The sequence below is a fragment of the Platichthys flesus genome, chromosome 20, assembly GCF_949316205.1.
Source record: "Platichthys flesus chromosome 20, fPlaFle2.1, whole genome shotgun sequence".
NCBI classification, from domain to species: domain Eukaryota; kingdom Metazoa; phylum Chordata; class Actinopteri; order Pleuronectiformes; family Pleuronectidae; genus Platichthys; species Platichthys flesus.
In genome coordinates, this window is record NC_084964.1 from 18,890,047 (window position 1) to 18,910,341 (window position 20,295).

General features: G+C 45.3%; 3 protein-coding genes across 3 annotated transcripts; all 3 read right to left on the reverse strand.

The window, feature by feature from the left end:
• Positions 1-26: 26 nt before the first annotated feature.
• On the reverse strand, positions 27-6,670 carry LOC133931506 (kelch domain-containing protein 1-like). The gene is made up of 13 exons (XM_062378401.1): positions 6,356-6,670; positions 4,894-4,964; positions 4,588-4,705; positions 3,887-3,999; positions 3,576-3,666; positions 3,374-3,472; positions 3,037-3,111; positions 2,651-2,709; positions 2,447-2,559; positions 1,991-2,063; positions 1,673-1,757; positions 1,093-1,172; positions 27-363 (listed from the first exon to the last, which is right to left on the reverse strand). The coding sequence occupies exons 1-13, from the start codon at positions 6,464-6,466 to the stop codon at positions 231-233; spliced, it is 1,221 nt and encodes a 406-aa protein (XP_062234385.1). The 5' UTR covers positions 6,467-6,670; the 3' UTR covers positions 27-230.
• Positions 6,671-7,525: 855 nt separating this feature from the next.
• On the reverse strand, positions 7,526-17,553 carry plekhm1 (pleckstrin homology domain containing, family M (with RUN domain) member 1). The gene is made up of 12 exons (XM_062378391.1): positions 17,346-17,553; positions 15,814-15,901; positions 14,767-15,008; positions 13,994-14,662; positions 12,780-13,233; positions 11,685-11,832; positions 10,527-11,507; positions 10,254-10,399; positions 9,818-10,011; positions 9,636-9,699; positions 9,394-9,551; positions 7,526-9,194 (listed from the first exon to the last, which is right to left on the reverse strand). The coding sequence occupies exons 2-12, from the start codon at positions 15,865-15,867 to the stop codon at positions 9,086-9,088; spliced, it is 3,219 nt and encodes a 1,072-aa protein (XP_062234375.1). The 5' UTR covers positions 15,868-15,901; positions 17,346-17,553; the 3' UTR covers positions 7,526-9,085.
• Positions 17,554-18,506: 953 nt separating this feature from the next.
• On the reverse strand, positions 18,507-19,521 carry LOC133931517 (interferon a3-like). Its single transcript, XM_062378413.1, has 5 exons — positions 19,396-19,521; positions 19,227-19,307; positions 18,929-19,078; positions 18,693-18,776; positions 18,507-18,605 (listed from the first exon to the last, which is right to left on the reverse strand). Exons 1-5 carry the CDS (start codon positions 19,519-19,521, stop codon positions 18,507-18,509), a joined length of 540 nt encoding a protein of 179 aa, XP_062234397.1.
• Between the last annotated feature and the right edge of the window lie 774 nt (positions 19,522-20,295).

Below are 20,295 nucleotides of genomic sequence, written 5' to 3' on the forward strand. Positions count from 1 at the left end.
ACTGAAATACAACATAAACACCTTTATTCAAAAACATCACATGGGAGTAAGACGTTACCTGATAAATCTTTATGTTTTAAAATAAGACGAACATTATTTACAAATGATATTTTCTCAAGTTAAAACAACGGAACTAGCACCATGGTTCTTTTTTTCATATATAATAAATCATTAATACAAAAAACATTGAGGACACAGCGGCTCCGAGTGGTTCTGTAAAACGACGGTTCTCATCCCGTGAGAACAGTCACATTCGAGAAGAAGGAAACTCTCTTGTCCACTTTGCTCCGGAGTTTCGACGGCAGCCAGTTCAGCTGCTCTGCAAACAGCTCCGGGTTCTTCCCGATGAAGTCCTGACACAATCTGGAGAGAAATCCAGAACCCAGTTAAAACCAGATCAGTCTCATTGAACAGTGAAATAAATGGAGCCTTGTTCTAATGAGACGTGACCTGAGAACTTGTTTGGATCAAACCTTGTTCTGAAGGTTAAATTAACTCTGTACACGACCATTATAATCTCAAGTCTCATAAACAGGCCACACATACACAACATAAAGCTCATTAGCAGAACCCCATGTTGTACGTGAGCAGGCACACGGTCCGTCGGGCGGCTCAGAGCGTAAACAGCAGGGTAACGGGTCTGTGGGCTTTTGTTTAAACTGCTTATTCATGTGTGACAGGAGGGGACATGCACATTATGTACAGGGCTCTGGCTTCACGCAACAAGGACACACAAAAGCCAACTAGCGCACAAAAGCCACTGAACACAACAAAGATTTCAAACAGAATGTGGTGAACTACGCTGGGACAAACTCAGGCGTCCTCCACCAGCTCCTGGACCTGGAGACGCTTCTGCTGGATCAACTTCTTTATCAAAACATCAGAAGTCAAACAAACTGCAGGAGAGGAATTGTGGAGAAATCATGGTTGACTGTTTTCTGGACTCGCTCCTCTAGTCAGACAAATCCTGGGTTTTAGAATCAGAACAAATTTCACCTCAGACAAATCCCTGATCCCTGTGTTTATCCGTTATCAGAAAAACAGGAATGTGATTAGATCAGAAACAGACACGGGGGGGGGGGGTCGTCTCACCTGAAGAGGGAGTACGGCTGCGTCTGGAAGATGATCACGTCTCTGCAGTGATGCTCTGACGGCGCCCGTAGAACAGCCACCTGACGACAGGATGAGAAATCACAACCAAACTAAACCTGGGTGTAAACCCCCGCTTCACTTCGTGTAAGGTTAAAACTGTACACGTTCGTGGTCTTCAGGGGATGAACCGTCCCTCTATCGCCACCTTGAGGTTTGGGTTTTAGTGACATTTTGTAAAAAGGAGACATGTTGCTTCAGTTTGATATAAAATGTTTTGTTGTCAACTTCTTCAATAATCCAGTTTCAACCTCAAACACAAACTGTTCTGTGCAGTTGTTGGCTTCACCGGTGAAACCAGCGCATTACCATGACCGTGCACTGAGCCGCTAAACCACTTACGGTCTACGAGCTATAATTACTCCACTGATGAAACTACATCTGCTTCACCAGATTACAGCAGGAATGTGAAGTGTTTGTTACCCATGTCTGTGAAATGCTGATAATCGTGTTTCACTTCCACAAACAGATTTAAGTCTAAACATTCAGAGTTAAGTTAGAAAACACTTTTGTCTTCACGTACCGAGTCCATGAAGATGCAGAGTTTACTGCTTCCCCCGAACACGACCACGTCGCTGTCACTTCCTGGACTCGCCGTGTGACAGACCCTGGACCAGCAGGGAAACACAGATTCTCAAAACACTGCAAGATAAGTACAACTGTGTACTAACCACAGAGAGAAGTGAACAGGGGAAACCGACACGCTAGAAACTGATCTGAGAGCTGCTGGAAATCAATTATCACATCATCTGAATCTTTACACAGAAGTTTCACGTGATTTGATATATTTTCTATCTTTGGAACATTTAAACAAGCTTCATACAAATTATGAATTAATGACCTGGGTTTGTCTTTATGTGGATGAGTCCTCCTGGTCCACTCTCTTCTTACTGTGTTGAACTGCCAAGCGTCATCTAGGAGAGAGACAAACAGGAAGTACTACAACTGCAGTTCTCTCTCGTGTGTAATACTAGTTACTTGTGTGGAGTACTACAGTTCTCTCATCATAACATATCATACTGCTATTCTCCTCACTGCCACTTAAGTTTTAGTTTACCGTCTTACTTTTAGTAAATTTTTATTATACAGGTCATTTTTTTTAAATTTCCCTTACATTTACTTTGTGCACACATTCTTTTTTGACTCATTAGTAATAACTAAGTTTTACTTCCTCATTACTGTAATTCAGGATTATTAAAGTCTGATTTTAAACACGTCAGATTATTTTCATGGACGTCCATGAATTTCTCCCTGAGTAATCGTTAGAAAATGTCAAGTGTCGGAGCTGAAGACTGACTGAGGGTGTTTCCGTCTGTGCCGAGGCCGCCGTACACGAAGAGGCCGTGGTCCGATATCCCCGTCATGCTGTGCAGCGAGCGGCCCAGAGGCGAAACGGACTGTGGGACGTCCCTGGGGAAACAGAACATAAACGCAGTCAGTGGATTTTGCCAAGTAAAAGAAATCAAACAATTAAAATTTAGCGTGTAAAAGTGACAGTTACAATTTAGTCCAGGTCCACGTGTCCAGGTCCAAGCAGAACATGTCCAGCTCTGCCGTCTCCTGTAAACCATCACAGAGCTTCAGGGACTGAAAGGGAACAAGTGTGCGTCTGATACTGTGGTTACATGGTCGAGTGCACGACGCGGCCAAAAGTATGCAGACACTCTCCTGGTCTCATGTGTTCCACCAGTTGAACCAGGAAAATGGCCTCCCACAAACTGGGAGCACGAAGTCAGCAGCACACCATCGTCTCAAAATGTAAAACTTCACACTGTAACATTAATATTTTCCTTTTTTTTGGAACAGAGGACCATGAGAAATGGAGATCATGTGACCTCTCACTTGAGGCGTCCACATACTTTTGGCCAGATGAGCATCTGAACTCACCACGCCTCCAGAGATGTAACCTTTGTTCCCCAGCAGGGCGCTGGCATGGCAGCCTCTGGGACCCGGGGCCGGACCCTGCACATTTCAAAATCATAAAAATCACATGACAGCGTTTTTCACACCTGGAAATCTGAGCCAGGCTCCACATCTTTGCAATGACCCTTGACCTTTAGCTACCAAAATCTAAATCGGGTTCTCTTTGTGTGCAATTGAACATTTCTTCCAAGTTTGAAGTAACTTCCTGAAGATGCTCCTGAGGTTTGATCCCATGAGCATGTGACGACCTGACAGCAGATGTTAAAACCCGTCACAGGCCTCGTCCTGTAGCTCCACTCACCCGAGTCTCTGGCACCGTCCATGTCTCCGTGCGCGGGTCAAACACATTGACCTCATTGTTCCAGCCCCAGCATCTGAACATCGTGTCTCCAATCGTCGTCTGGGGAGAGAGAAACAAATCTTTATTTGTGGTAAAGTACTTTCTGGTCACTATCCTGATATTTGCAGCCATTGTTGTTGTGATGGTTATTAACAGTATTTACCCAGGACATCTCTTCCACGATGAAGCTTGATGTTGACATGGTTTGAGCCTCCCCAAGCGTTTTACATCCATATCCACCGAAGTAAATTAATCTGCACCAAAACAAAGAGGAAAAATAAACAGATCTCATAAATTCACACAGGAAAACTGGAAGCTTCTATTTTAAATCAAGTAGTTGTGCCAATACTCCATTTGTTTCAAATTCTATAAACCCATGTTTTGTGAATTTGGATCAAATGCATCCAGGGTGAGAACAGCTGCTCTTCTTCATGAGCGGTGGAGTTTTGTTGACTTCCTGTTGACTGAACTGACCGGTTTCTGTGAACCCAGCAGGAATGTTTGTTCCGTGGTGACGGGGTCGATCCCCTGGCGTCGGTCACTTTCTTCCACGAGCAGCTCGACTCCGACAGGTCAACGCTGAACATCTACAACCGAACAGGAGGGTCAGGTTTGTCAGATCATGCAACTTTTAAAATCGACTTCCTGTCGTCTCAGGAAAATGTTTTCTCTCGTTTTTAACAGCGATCAGACCAGACGACCAAAATAAATAAAACTGCAGCATCCACACTGTTTGTTAAGAGGCTGGAAAAACTACATTTTCTATTCCTACAACACCAGACATTCAAATATTAAATCAACAGGTAGAGCTCTCTTCTCTGTGGCAGATCTGCCAGGAGCGTTTCACAGACTTTCGAGGACCAATAGAAAGGGGACCTGGGGGGGGCCCCCTCCATGTGGAACAACCATCAAAAGTTACACATTTTGTACAGGAGTTTTTGAGGTGCATCCTTTGCTTTTCACACTGCGTCTTATTTTGGACTCATAAACTCGACTCACACAATTGAATGATACTTATACATGAGGAAAATATGCGACAGCCAGAACTTGCAGTAACATGAGGAAACCGGTGAGAGAATGTTCAGTTTCAATCCAGCCTGAGCTGCTCATGTCTCACTGTCACAGAGTCAGAGCTCCTCTCACTGATGAGCTCCTCATCAACTGGAGGACCTCACCTGGTTGGTGTGTCCGCCGGCGTCGCAGCCTCCGAAGATGTAGAACGTGCTGCCGACGTTCGAGCCGCAGAAGTCCGACAGGTCCTGAGGGAAGTCGCCGCTGATGTCCCACCGCTCCCTGTCCCACGAGGTGAAGAGAGAGAGAGAGAGAGAGAGAGAGCTGAACATACCAAAGCCTTTTCTCTATCAGGACATCTCTCAAACCGTCACAATCAATCCCGTGTAATCAGCAGATCTTCTAAAGAACTCGTTTTAAATCAGACAAACTCTCTGCCTGCTACATCCATATCTGACAGCTTGTCTCACCACGTCCCGCTGTCCAGGTCACAGATCCAGATCTCGTCGCTGGGCAGCGTGAACTCCTCGCCACAGACGACCTGCGAGGAAACAGACGAGATCAAAGTCGTGTGTCATGTGGAATCTGCAGGTTCATCACAGAGACACAGGGCGGCAGGTTGGAGACTGATCCGACGGGGACATCTGACAAGACGTGTGGACGTTTGTGTCCACAGCAACAATCAGGGGGACAGATAAGAAAGGGACAAACCATCAGGACGGGTTTAAACAGGTGGTGGAGGAAGCACCAAGTATTTTACTCAAGTTAAAAGTACAACACCAACTTCTCCACCTGAGTAATGGATAGAAATACACACAAGAGGAAGTACTTTGAGTATTAAAGTACTTCGAGAGTGTAGCCTGATGCAAAGGTCTCCTACAAGGAAGGAGGAGGGGTCTAATGTAACCTGTCGGCTCTGGGTTACCTGGGATCAGTGGATCAATCCGCCCCCCCCTCTTGTTATTGATTATGTTTAATACTAGAATAAGATCTTTATTGTCTCATTTCTTCTGGTTTTTCCTCCTTTTTTATTTGTCGCCTGTAAAGTGTGAGATATGTTTTCCTGTCGGAACCCGTTCCGCCCGTGGGGATCTGATGCTGGAGAATGTGTCTGAAGGTTTCTCCAGGTTAACGATGTTAAATATGCACATAACAAAAACAGCTGCTTGTGTTCATACACTTTCACAGATGAACGTTAATCTCTGCTTTAAGAGAGTCGGTAGCATATTCAGCATTGGGTTGTGTGTTTTTACAAAGTCGTGAATGTAATTTTAACATTCAAGCACATTATTATTAATTTAATATTCCTGCAAAAAACGATATTTTTCTGTTCTGTTAATTTACAAATAACATCTTTTAGTTTCTATCTATTTTTTTTACATAGAAGTCAATGTAACATTCAAGGTAATTTTTAAACAACACATTTTCTCTTTGTTCCTCGTCAGGTGTGACACGAACACAACCTCCAGGTGAATCAGTAACACAACAGGTGACACAACAACTCAGGTATCTCGGGTGACACAGGTAACGCAGTATCTCAAGTAACTAAGTAAGATAACTCAGGTGACAGTAACTCAAGTAACTCAGTAACTAAGATAACTCAGGTGACAGTAACTCAAGTAACTAACTCAGTAACTCAGGTGACAGTAACTCAGGTATCTCAGGTAACTCAGGTATCTAACTCAGTAACTCAGGTATCTCAGGTAACTAACTCAGTAACTCAGGTGACAGTAACTCAGGTAACTCAGGTATCTAACTCAGTAACTCAGGTATCTCAGGTAACTAACTCAGTAATTCAGGTGACAGTAACTCAAGTAAATAACTCAGGTAACTAACTCACTAACTCAGGTGACAGTAACTCAAGTAACTAACTCAGTAACTCAGGTATCTCAGGTAACTCAGGTAACACAGTAACTCAGGTAGCCCTCTCACCCGGTAGCCCCCCCACACGTACAGCCGCTGGTTGTGGGTGAACGCCGTGTGGCTGCTCCTCTCCAGCGGACTCTCCGGCTCGTCTCCCCCCGCTGCAGCATCATCACCCATCACCCCGCTCCGGTTAAAAACTTCTCTTTAAAATGGTTCCCAGTTTGCCTGAGAGACAGAGAGAGAGAGAGAGACCGAGAGAGAGAGAGAGACCGAGAGAGAGAGACTCGACCTGCTGCTCCGGCTGCAGGCGACACAATCCGCACTGATGAACGTGTTTTTCAGGCTCCTCTCCTCTCTCACTCCTCCCATCACCTCGATGTTCCCTTCCTCCAGATGCCCGTGGTGCACTGGGAGGGGGGGGGGGGGGGTCCAGTGTCATTGGTTCATCAGGAGGTGAGAGGGGGGGAGTTTCTCAGATTCTGTCTGATCACAAACAGCTGAGAGTGATTCAGGTGTTGATGGTGACATCACGTGATGAGAAACACCTGTAATGTGGGCGGGGCGGGGTTGGGAGATAACGACCCCCCCCCCCCCCCCACACACACACACACACAAACACAACCGCATTTAACCTCTCAGGTACGGGAGTTTCTTATCAGCTATGAGAATATGCATTTCGTGAATAAAGTTAATTTTTGGTATATCAAAAGTCAAGTTGAAATGTTGAGAATTAAGTCAAAATAATAGAAAATATATTCGAAATTTATCAAAAAAGGTCAAACAAATGAGATTTTAGCGTTTTGACTGGACAAAGTAGTAATGTTGACAATAGAATGTTGAGAAAAATGGAAGAAATATGATTTTGTTTGTGTGATTTATGAATAAAGTTAAAATTAAATGTTTAGAATTAAGTCGTAACGCAGAGAATTAAGTTGAAATGTTGAGAATTAGTCAAAGTTTTGAGAATAGTCGTAATGTTGAGAGTGAAGTTGAAATAAATCTGATGTTTGGTCTCTTTTTCATTTCGATAAAACATTTGACAAGTTGAGGGACTGAGTCAATGGATCCATCGGTGTCGGATGAAATGTTTGTATCCTGGATATTTTAGCTTCATTTCTGCATTTACAGTCTATGATGTAGCACACTTAGCAGAGTAGCATGCTAACAGGCTACTGTGGACGAAGCAGCATGGATGCAACAAACTGAGAAAAACGTCACATTCATGAAACACAAAAGTGAAAGGGACACACACTGACATTTATTCCATAATATCATTTATACATCACACACTGGATGAGATGAAAATAAAAAAATACAAACCAGGAAAAAAGTGTTGCAGAATTCTGTCTCCTGCAAATATCAAAATGGATCCGATGAGAAAACCTTCAGTGACTCATTATTAGATGAATCTGTGACTTCCTCTCTACATCAGAGTCCAAAATAAGACTGAGCAGCACGGGGAAATATCTAAAAGACAATTCCACGGTGTCACTTCATGTACTTGAGGATATTACGACTAAACTTTGGTCGAAATATCCGTTTAACAGTCAGCGCTTAAGTGCAAATATGCAAAATGTGTTTTGAATCAGAATTTGCACCAACAAAAGGTTTTTATGCCAGTTTGTTAATAATTCATTTAAGTCAGCAATCAGCATAATAAATCTATTTTTCAATCTCACCTCTAAACCTCTAACAAATATATTAAGACCAAATCTTCCTGGCAACAGATGTGTAATGCAGCAGAGTAATTTCATCTTATGGCGATTCAGAAAAGAACAAAGCCTATGTGATTTGTTTGGCCCTTAAGGTAGTGTAAAGCTTGAATTGAAAAGAAGGCACGATGGAGATGTGTTAATTCAAACGGGTCATGTGCTGTGTTGCATGTGAGGAACCCGACCTCGCTGCTGTGCTGAGAAATGTGTCTTTCAAAGCATTCGTGGTAAAACTGTCTTTCTGAAATAAAAAGACACAGCAGAAACGATTCTTGGCCGCGACCGTCAGCGTCGTGCGTCCTCTCCTCGATTTGATGCCGTGGCTGAATCAGAATTCAGAGAGGTATTGAAGTCGGTAACATTTGGCTGCACTGCGGCAGCGTCATGAGGCTCAGGCGCCACATTCACATCAACCAGCCTGAGAGATCCGATCACAAGTGGTCAGCTCCAATTTGATATGTTATGTCTGTTAGATGAAACCAGATGATGCCGATTTCTCTAAAGAACAGGGAGATGTTCGGATTCTGTTTTGTGCATTTAATAAATAACAACTTATATTGCATAGTTTTACTTCTTCTCGCTGGAATCAATTCTCATTGCAGACAAAATCCAGATGTTAGCAGGTGTTGGTGGGTTCTTGACCAATGGAAAAGCTGCTTAATATACTAAAAAGATATGGTGTCAGATTCTTACAAAGATTCATGTACTCGCTGAAGCCCGACCCGACAGTATCAGAGGTATTTCCGATGCAGGACCGAGTCTGTCAGTTAGTCGGCTTTGCTTCATATGTGTCTTCAAACACATTCACGTTCACACAGCTAACAGAGTGTGAGCTCATGCATCCCACACCACTTGTGATCGGATGTCTCAGGACGGGTCAGTGTCCCTGTCAAGCAGCACAAGACTCTGGCTGCTGTGGCACTGAGGCTCGTGCACCACCCTTGGTTTTAATGTCAGTGAGGGCAGGTTAATTGAGTTCATAATTGCACTTGAGGTTACTTCATGTAAAAGCTAGATTTAGTTTTTTCTCCCCACAAGAGGCCGACTGGCTTCCTGACAACAGCTGTCTTGATGCCGGCTGCGCTCAGTCCTGAAGATCCCTCTCCCGGTATTTCTTCATCCGCTGACAGCGAGGACACGAGCGGCCCGGAGCTTTACAGGCCAGGTGGAACACAGCTTTACAATCTGTACACCTGGGTCAGGGAGGGGGAAAGAGAAAGTAAAGAAAAAGAAATGTTAAACTGAAGGTGAAACAAGAACCAATCATTTTCATTCTAATATATATTCAGGCTCTTGACTTGAAACTAATACAACACGTGGGAGTGTTAACAGCTGGTGGATAAATGAACAAGGTGTGGAACCAGGGAGGGAGGTGAAAGCCGGACTAACTACCTGGTGGTGCTGTCGAACTGGAAGGGGAAGATGGTGTCATGCGCGTGGCAAATCTGGCAAATGAAGCCGCGCTGCGTGCACAGGTCGCACTGAAACACGTGGCTGGAGGCGAACTGCAGCAGAGTCATCAGGTAGACTGCGTATTGGTCCTCTGCGATCTGGAGAAGACAAAGCAGACCCGTGAGAATTGAGAGGTTTAGAGAGGGACAGATGTCCTCAGCGTAACGAGGAGTCAGCGTTACCTCCTGCAGGTCGACCACACTGTACAGATGACTCGACTCCAGCAGGTATGTCCGCTGACCCATTCTGGAGAGAGCAGGGAAAAAAACGAATGAAAAACTGAATTCATAGCTTCATAAGACTTTGTAACGCCTGCAGATTCCCTGTAGAAGACACACACTGGTACACACACTGATACACACACCTGGCCTGGAGCTTCTTGTAGGCCCCGCTGCGGCAGGTGAGCAGGTAGTCCCCGAGGAGACGCAGCCGCTGCCGCAGGTTGTGGGCCTGAGCCATGGAGCCGGAGTGCTTCACTAACTCAGGGTTCAGCTGCTCCAGGTTGAGCAGAGGCTCGTGTTGCACCTGAGACAGCAGCCGCAGGGCCTGCTTAGACACCTGGAGAGAGACGCACACATTCAGCACATACGTCAGAACATGTGGATTCATGTTATGTGTGATTACCACAGAGAAGAAAACCTACCAGTAACAGACAGAACTCGTCTCAGTTATTGAAACAGTCTTTAAAGTGATGCAGTGTTTGTTTTAAAGAGAACTGTTTCCTTTCAGGATTCAACTCTTACAACACAGTCAGATCAAATCAGCACAACCGTCCATTTCCATGCACGTGTGCCACCCACCTCTCGCTGTGTGAGGTCCCAGTTGTGCACCATGCGTGAGGGGATGATGGTGGTGTCCCCGTGGTGGCAGGAGTCACAGTAGTACTGGCCTGAGAACTCACACAACCTGGCTCTGCACTGGGACGGCCCAATCTGCTGAGGACATCCTGTGTGAGACAAACAATAAATCAGATCTCAGCCTCTGATTCAAGAGAGTACAGACTACAACCGAGTTTCACTGATGAACACAACGCTGGAAATAATAATAAATATGTTAACACGACTTATTATTACCTGCACATTTGAAGCTCTGAGAGTCCAGACCCTTCTCCGAGGGCACGGTGCAGAGGTGAACTAGAAGGGCTCCATCTTCCTTCAACCTGTGCTGCACCAGCCTGTGGAGGTTCCCAGTCACAACTGCTGCACCGGGCTGCACACAGCCATCATCCTCGCCACTCTCCAGGTAAGAGTCCAGAGCTCCACGGATCAAAACCCTCCAAGAGCAAGCCTCCTCCGCGCTCTCCGCCCTGAGTCTCAGCGCATCCCTCACGGTCAAGAGTTTGAAAAAGGCCGGACCTCCTTGAGAGACGTCGGGCACCACATCCCGAATTTCCTCTATGGTGTGTTTCAGCTGCAGGAACTTTCTCCCGTCTTGCATCCGGAAGCCTTTCAGCGTCTCTAAGGAGAGGGAGAAGACCAGAGGGGCCCAAGTCCGAGCTTCAGCATCTGTGGAGAAGTACAAAACGGATTCTTTGATGGCGTCCGTTTCTAAATAAGCCGTCCGAGTCCAGTCGAACTCCTGTAGAGGGGGAGGAGCCTCCAGGCCTCTGCAAGTCCTCATGTCCGGGTGAACTATCCCTTTCTCCGGGCTGGAGGGGGTGGAGGACGTGGATGAAAGCGTGCGTTCATCTACACCATTCTCACTGTACGGTTGTAGCACCTCCCACTGCTCGTTGACACAAGGCGCTGGCCGGCATTTGTTGACGGCCTCCGCGATCCGGTCCACCCAGTCCTCAGCTTCGTCCCGATTGGCCGCTCGGAGGTACAGTCGCTTCCCAGGAAAGGCCAGCTCGAAGCGGCCCTCGGGCAAAGTGACGCGGGCGTCCTCACACCGGACCAGGGAGCAGTTGTCAGAGCAGGTCCGCTCCTCGGCGTTGAAATACAGGCGGAACTCAAAGGGGGACAGCTCGCAGTAATAGTCCCGCCACAGCCCCATCGCACTGCGTCTCTCCAGATGGCCGAGCTTCAGCAAGCCACGGAACGGGTTGGACAGTCCTGACCGACACACACAGAGGGACAGACACAGTGTGAGGACAGACAGCAGCAGCTATTAGACATGATCTCCGCTCTATCTTCATTCCAAGGAGCCCAGTGTTAGGCCTAACACATTTAATTCTGTCAAATCCTCTAGTTTCAGTTTTCCACTTGAAACAAGGAGATGCTGTCGAGTACCTATTTGTCTGCGATGGACGACACTGGGAGGGGACTGGGAGACCTTGGGCTCGGGCGTGAGAGCGGGTGGAGGAGCCTCGTCCTGATCAGACACCTCCTCCAGCTGGGGCTTGTAGATGTCGTCCTCGGAGATCCAGGAACGGGAATGCTGCGATGTGAAAGACAAACGTTTGAATCTTATGTCAGTTGTCCTGATGCTACATGAATCTGAGCAGGTCAGTCAGTAGCTGGTGAAAGCGTGGTTCCTGTTATCATGTGACTTGTGGGGGGAGTAGAGGGAGGACCAGAGTCTTTCCCTGTTAAAGTTAAAGACAGATTTTTGACGTAAAACTACAAAGATACAAACCAAATTAATAAAAGGATTGAACATGGATCAATGTCTTTTTTCATTGTGTAAACTTGAGCACACATGTTCATCCTTGTGACTGACTTGAGGTGGACGGGCATCATGTGGTAACTACAGTAAGTTCAGCATGTTGTGAAATGTTGTGACATATCCTGGAGCTGGTGGAAATTTCTTTGCCCGGTGAACTCTGTGTTTCATTTTGACCACAGCCTCCTGATTTATAGTCAACAGTTCCCAAACAAAAAAACCCAGCTACATGAAGAGCTTGTGCTGATTTTCCACTCGGTTACACTGGAAGGAGTCAGACATTCTATCCGCCAGTTCCTCACTGGGAAATCCCGAATAGCAACAGGAGTGACAGCAGATTCTCCACTGTGAACAATGTTCTCCTCTGTAAATAAGTTCAAGTAAACTGGGATCAATGGTCCTTCTTCCAGTTGTCATCTCAAAGCCGGCAGTAACTGAAGGAAGGACGATTTGACCTTTGACCTTTGACGTTTCCCTGGTTTACTTTAGAGCCTGAACAATTTAGCAGTTTGGTTTATAAAAATCAGATTTGAACCTTTCATGGAAATACGTTTGAAGTTTGCAAATATGAAAACTTTGTTTTATATACAGTCAACTCAATATATATATAAATATTTACTCTTGAGACACAAAGTGGCTCAAAGTCATTAAAGGGCCTTTTGAAGTTTCATATCTAATTCACCATTCCCAACTTAAATCTATTTGTCTGCTGATATACTTACTGAGAGAGAATCTGTGGACAGCTTCCTGCTCAGGATGCTGGCAGAGCGAGGCCCCGGATGCAGAGACGGCTCCGAGCTGCTCTTCACTGAGCTCTGTTCTTCTTTCTCTTTCTGAACCGACGCACTGTTCTCCTTCAGATCAGCTGGATTCACCTCCTCTGTGTCGGTGTCCAGGTGCAACTCGTTGGAGGAATCATCACAAGCGTCAGAGACATGGTTATCATCGGATGACGGCAGATCAGTTGGTGGTGGCTCTGAATGGGAGAGAACGGAGTGGAGGGCCTGGTCCTTCAGGTCCTGTGATGGCGTCCCAGGACCCTGGGTCTCACTGTCAGAGCCACTGAAAACAGCCGTCTCCGAAAACTGATCCGGACCCGTGCTGGAGACAAAGGACGTGTCTTCACGCATGGAGTCCTGACTGCCCTGTCCGCTCTCCCGAAACTCAGTCACCAAACTGCAGAGACAAGGACATGATATTTAATTGAGTATTTAATAGAATAACACATTATTTTTATATATCAATGTCCATTTTAAATATGAATTTGACTGAAATATGGCTACAAGAAGAAAAAAAAACAATTTTATAGATTTTACTGATCATCAAAAAAATCTAATGAAAAGAGCAAAACAAACAGTGTTGGTTTTTGAATCATTTTTAACTTCCTTGTTCTTCTTCTACTATTATTCTTTAATCCTTATTTTGTCCAAACTCCATAAAATCCAAGATGAGGATGTATAACAGTGATGATTTCCAAAATCAGAAAGGTGCAGTCAACACACAAGAAGAAGATTTCTTGCAAGGTCGACAACATTTCTTTATTTCCCTGGACTTAGTTAATATCTTAAAAAAGGGCTCGGCCATTTCCTGAAACAGTTTTTCGGTGTTGTTGTTTGTTTGTTGTTTGTTGTGGACTATTTTCAGCCTCAGATTAAAGCACAGTTGATGCGTTAGTGAGTATTTACAGCAACAGGATGTCGCATTCGGCTTAACTCAAAATAAACTAGTGTGTGTGTGTGTGTGTGTTTGTGTGTGTGTTAAGGAAAGAAGATGTCATCCAGTGCATTGAGGTGTCTCATTGATGTTTGCAGTGGTTTTTGGAAAAGAGTCGTCTTCAGCACGGGGAAATAAGTTATAATAGGATTTGCATCCACATACAAAACTTAACAAGCAGATCAAATCGATAGAAAAACTATATCCAGGCAGGAGTACTTACTCTTTCTGTGGTCTCTGGGTGCTGATGTGATTGGATATGTCCAGGTCACATGAGGACCACTGCTCTCCCGCCGGGCTGCGGGGGTCCTGCCCCTGCAGGAGGCTGTCGGAGCTCAAGCTGGAGGAGAGCTGAGAAGAACCCGTGGTGTCCAGACTGAGATTAGAAGAGTTGAGTGCAGTCCTCTCCCCCTGTAGAGCACTCGACCCCCTCCCCACAAACGACACTGGACATCCTCTCTGCGTCTCCTGAGCATCCGATGAGCTGGACGACTGAGACACTGTGTCCCACGTCTCCTTACTCAGGGACCCGGAGCGGGGATGGTCCCTGCCGTTAAGGGTCAGGTCGGGTGTGTCAGCCTGGGAGAAGGGGCAGAGTCCAGCGAGCACCAGAGGCGTGGTGGTCCACTCGTTGAGGACGGCGGACTTGTAAGACAGGCTGAATGTGAGTGAGGCCAGACCCTGGAGGTAGCTGAGCAGAACGTCCCGCTCCTCGGTGTCCAGGAGCAAGGCACTGGGTTGGTAGTGCGACCGCAGCTTGGAGTCCTCCCGGAACAGCGAGGCCAGGTAGCACTCCAACAGGCCGTGGTTCAGCGCCAGCCGCAGCCACGCTCGGCATCGACCAACGTCCGTGCCCACGAAGTCTATCTTCTCCAGCTCGGTGATGACATCACTGAGGATTTAACAGAGAGAGTGGGGTCAAGATCCATCACCCTGCATGAATCATATTAGAGATTGGATTAGTATTTGACAGTGTGTGCCAAGGTCTCGACCTACCGGTGGGTGACGGTCTTCAGGAGGCTCCAGAAGAAGGGCTGAGGGAGGGGAGCCCGGCCGCCCTTCCTGGTTCGCCCCCCAGTATCGGAGCGGATGTACTTGCTCTTGATACCGTGGATGAAGATGGCCTCCAGGGCGCAGCAGAGCAGGTTAGCGTCAGCATCCTCACTGGTCACGACCGCGTCTGAGGTCACGAAGCGCTTCTGCAGGGCCTTGAGCGACTGGGCCAGCTTCTCCTTGATCTGCGTGACAACCCAGGGAGCAGGAACTGTCAACATCCTCGTTTTAGAAGTCAATTAAGTTACGGTTGAGATGAGCAGCACGTTGGGAGAGTGAAGTTAACTTCCAGTGTAACTTACCCACTTGCACGTAGCTTGCAGAGTCAGGACACAGCACTGAGACGAGGATCTCTGTGTTCCTGACTCTGAAGCACTCTTCATTTACTGCGCTTCACTGAATTCAAAACCTGAGACTCGCAGCTAGAAAGATGTGTGGATAGACAAATCCTCGCCTGCTTTCCAAGCTTCATGACCCGCCTACATTCCTTCAGCAGGAACATTGTCCTGGTCGTACATGCAGTAAAGTCTGATAACTATTAAATAACAGAAGTTCACACTCTGTCCTCGTTTCTCACCCATTTGATGAAATGCTACCATTAGATTATCTGTCAACTTTAAAAAAGTGACACAAAAAGTGATGAGCCGGTGACCCGAGTTCAATTCTGACACAGATGTCAGTTACAGTTCCACCTGTGTCATTAAATACAACTTTATTGTCACAGACTGACAATGTTCAGCATAAAATCCCTCCACAGAGACAATAAAGTCAATTTCTGACCCTCACACCCGAGTTACAGCAGGAACCATGAAAGAAGAAACTTGTACTCAGCCCTCAGAAGCAGCAGAAGATGAAGTTCTTGCACATGCCCCATGTGAATATTACCTTTAGCAAAACCCCAATTAACATTAAAGTTTCAAAGATTGCAGATAAACAGCCAACACATGAAGCACGATCTTTGCTCAGAGAGGAAACAGATTGTTGTTTTACCTGTTTGACATCTTTGGCCTCCGGTGGCGTGTCTGGCATCTGTGTGGCGAGCATGGCACCTCTGGGGAGCTACTCCCACATGGCACGACTGAAACACAGAAACAAAGATGCATTAGACACGTGCAACCGGCTTCACCATACAGGACGCACACTCACACATATCTCTGTCGGTATCACATCTGACATTTAAGAAAGGATAACAAGTAATGCGAGCTTGTGCGCCGCGTGATGATGAGGAACATGTTTGTCCTCTTCCTCACTTCATGGCAGCCGCACATTTGCCGTGGACAGCTCGTTGCACACTCCATCATGAGACTTTATGCTGTATGACATATCTGTGATTTCACGGTTTCAGTGTGTGAGTGAGTCATGTGAGGCGCTGGTTATAAATCGGGTGTCAGCCGGGAAGTGGCTGCAAACGCTTCAGAGTTAACTTCCCTAATTACACAATAAAAAAATCCCAGATAATGCAAATCAAGATCCTGAAGAAAGTGGCTGGAGAGCAGCGGCCGCCCTGATTCAATCAAAACCAGATAAGATTCACCCTGAGGCGTCCGGGTGGTTACGGGTTCAGATCCCTGTCCATGGACAAACAACTGGGCAATATGAAAACAGAGAAACCCATTGTCTTAGTAGTGAAACAACTCGTCTGCATGATAATCAACTGTTCTGATCCCCAACCTCAATGTTTCCTGGTCTGGACGTGATCTGAATCAATCACAGGTCGATCCCCACAAGTGCTGTCGCGTGGGAAATGTTATAAACACAAATTTAGAATGAATGAGAACAAACACAAGTTGGAAGTGACAGGATGGTTCTGCTCCTTCTCTTCCTCTCTGCAGTCTGGTATGAAGCCCATTAACTGTGAAGTTTCTCATCTACACTCATTCAGGTCATTTTAATTGACATGTGTGTCTTTGTCTCTTCCACTTGTAACACAACCAAACAACACATCTGAGACCAGCTCGAGCTGAACGAACCACAGGTCGGTGGAAACCTCCTCGTCCCGTCCACCATTAGCTTCCTGCAGGTTGAACAGGAGTGACAGTGAGGAGGAGAACCCAGGATCCAAAGTGTCTTGAGTTTTAAAGAAGCCGAACTCACGACCCGGATGTTTCTCACCCTCACGTGTTTCTGTTTCTGTTCGAGCGACTGATACAAGTCGTGATTTAATGACAACAATGATAAATGATGATGATGACAACACACGTATATAACTATTCACACGTGGTCTGACAATAAACAACAATGACCCTGGTTGTTCCCAAACAGCTTCGGGCTGAATTCGGCTGAAATGACATTTAACGTGAGGAAAGTTCAGAGCAGATTAAATTATGTTTAAACTCTGCACACACACAAACCCTGGTGATGTTAGCTCCTTTAGGCTAACAGCAGGAACCGGGTTAAGTTAAACATTAAGCCCTGAACCCGGGTTAACGTGACAAACACGTGATGCTTCAATACATGTTTTTAAAACTGTCAAGCTATCCGTGCTAGCACAGGTCATTAGCCACATTAGCTAGCTTACTCACCGACAACCAGGCTAGCTGAGCTCAGGAGCGAGTTGACGTCCCCACGCCGCCGTGTATCGTCCGTGACCGGCCGGGACCTCAGCAGCGGGGTCGGTCCGAACAGTCGCTTTCCATCGTTTGCGTCAAAAAATCCCGAAAACACCGGAAACCTGCGTTAACCGCGATTTGTTTTGACAAGAGTCGCTCCGTGCCGTCCGACTGAACCCGAATGCATCATGGGAGCGTGATTACACCGACGACGCCTTCACGGTCCGTCGTAAATATCATAAAAAAGCGGCTTCTCTCCCTTTTTATTCTTTTTAGAGGACCAATATTCACGCGCCCCTTTCATATGATCTTTATTTACACATAATGTAACAAACCGTGGAACACTTAGCGTATAGAATATAACCTAACTGTTATTTTATATTATGTTGAGAGGTTTATTTCAATAGAGTTTTATTCATGAAGGATATTTTAATATTTTTAATTTAGGAATATAGGAACGGAACTAAAGAGTAAGTCAGTAAAACAACATGTTAAATGCATTTGAAAGATGGTTCCTATGCTGTCTGGTAGTTCTTATCAAACTGGTGTGTTATCAAGCACAGTTTAGTTCTGGTAAGTTTTGAACGTGGAGAGGAAGCATTGACAGCAGATGTAATTTACGAGCTTCACCTGAACGCAGCAGTTTGAAGGGTGTTGATATTGCTGACACGTGAGAACTTCATGTTCTTCTGAAATGTTCCACAGACAAGTCACAACTTTAAACTGGGCCCATTACCGCCAATGCATCAAACCATTAAATGATTCTATGACTGATAATTACAAGAGTTTGTTTTATTTTGGTTTTTCTTTTTTATATTAGAAAAGAATTGGCTGCACAAAGAAATAGGAATAAAAACAACAAAAAAATGATTTATGCTGGATCATCAACAGTTTTTTATTGAATACGAAATGTCAGAAATATTTATGAATAAATAAGAACATTCAAATATAAAAATAATTTAGCAGATTCAACCAATGAATTAATAAATAGTCAAACAACTTGATGAATGATTGAATAAATAAATAAACAAATAAATAGTTAAATAGTTAAATAGTTAAATAGTTAAATAGTTAAATAGTTAAATAGTTAAATAGTTAAATAGTTAAATAGTTAAATAATCTGATGGACAGATGCTAGTTGCCGGCGAGTAGAGATGAAAGCAGCAGGTCGGATCTCATCAGATGACCTTTAATTTCCTTCCTGATCAGTTCCCAGGATTCAGCAGAGTAGTCCTACACACACATAAGAATATTAATATTAGATGGTAGATAGTGAGGTAGGTAGGTGGGAAGGTAGGATCAGCAGGTAGGAAGACTCACCAGTTGATGAAGCACATGACGTGACAGTCTCTTGAAATACATGCGCAGCTTCTTGTTCTTCTTCTTGTGGCTGTCTCTCACAATCTAAATAGATAAAAGGATTTGAAACATACTTTAAAATACAGCTTTGTTTTAGTTTGATGAAATTACACTGCCACCGTGGAGAGGCCTCAGTCTGCAGCACTCAGAGCGACAGATCAGTCAGTTTTAAATGTGAGGGAACGAGTGACACGTACACAGGAGCGAAGGCCGACAGCCTGTCGGCTCATGACGTTGAGGAAGTCCTCCAATCTTCTGTCGTCCCATGATGCAGCGCTGTGGTCCTCCTCAAACAGCAGCACCACCTCCTCCAGAACATGCACCGTGAGCGCAAGTTTATCCTCAGCCTGGAAGAGGAGGAGGAGGAGGAAGATGAAGGACGAGGAGAAATCATACAGACATACATTTGACAGCTGTTTTAAAAACTGGAGATAATAAGAACAGATATGACTAATATGATAATATATCTTCACTGCAGGTTTGTATTTGACTCACTGCTGCTTTGGACGTCTGACTGTACAGATCCTCAGGGAAGAACACTTCAACATCCTCAGTGGAGTTAGTGGAGTTATGAGCCTGCATCACACACACACACAACATGTTGTCACTTCATTCACTTCAGTTATTCCAAAGACTTTAAACCTGATGCAAACAAGTCACTCACCATCATCTCTAGTAGATCCAAAGAGTTCTCACTGAGCTGTTTGAACTTGTGATCCATCCATCTGCAGCTCAGCGCCGAGCCTGCCACGCTCAGACCGAGACAAAGTAAGAAGATCCTGTGGAGCATTGTGAAAAGAGCAGGTAGAGGTGGACTCAGTAAACTCAGGTGTCTCCTGGTGTTTGTGTTGGAGTAGATCTGCAGAGCTTCATATATAGTAGAAGCTATTTCATTTTCCTAACTCTGGGAAAACCACAATTTACATGTCAAGGTGAAGCCTCAACCTACAGGTAAAATGTCACAAACCTAATACAAGGAAGTTTTTTATTTCACACTCCGCAAACGTGGTGATCGACCTTTTTTCATTATTGTGGTGATTGCATCCTTATTTCTGTTTGGACTCATTATAATCCTTCATTGATAAAGCTGCAGGTGTCATTGTGTCTATGAGGCGTCATAAAGGGAACTTCCCTCAGAGACAAGAGGAAAGCGGCTGCGGGCTGAACTTGGTCGCCGGTTCATGAGAACATGTCGGTGACATTTCACCTCGTTATGACCACGGCTGCACCGACATCACTACCTGAGGATTCTCCTGCACTTTTCAATCTGCACAACAGGCCACACTTTCATCCTGAAGAATGATAAATCCCAGAGTGGCAGCAGAACAAACACAAACTTTTTTATTACTTTTATTTTGTTTGTTGAGGACAGAGCAGCTGACTGATCCATTCTTTATTTCTCCTGACGTCTTTTCGAGAGTCTAAACATACTTGAAATATTTTCACACGTCCGCAAAATGAAAGAGTTTCTGGTTGTGGCACGTGGGCGTGGCAGAGTAGCTTTCTAAGGGCCCTGTAGACACCATTAGAGTTGTGTCACTGTAGGTGTGTCTCAGTGTTTCCG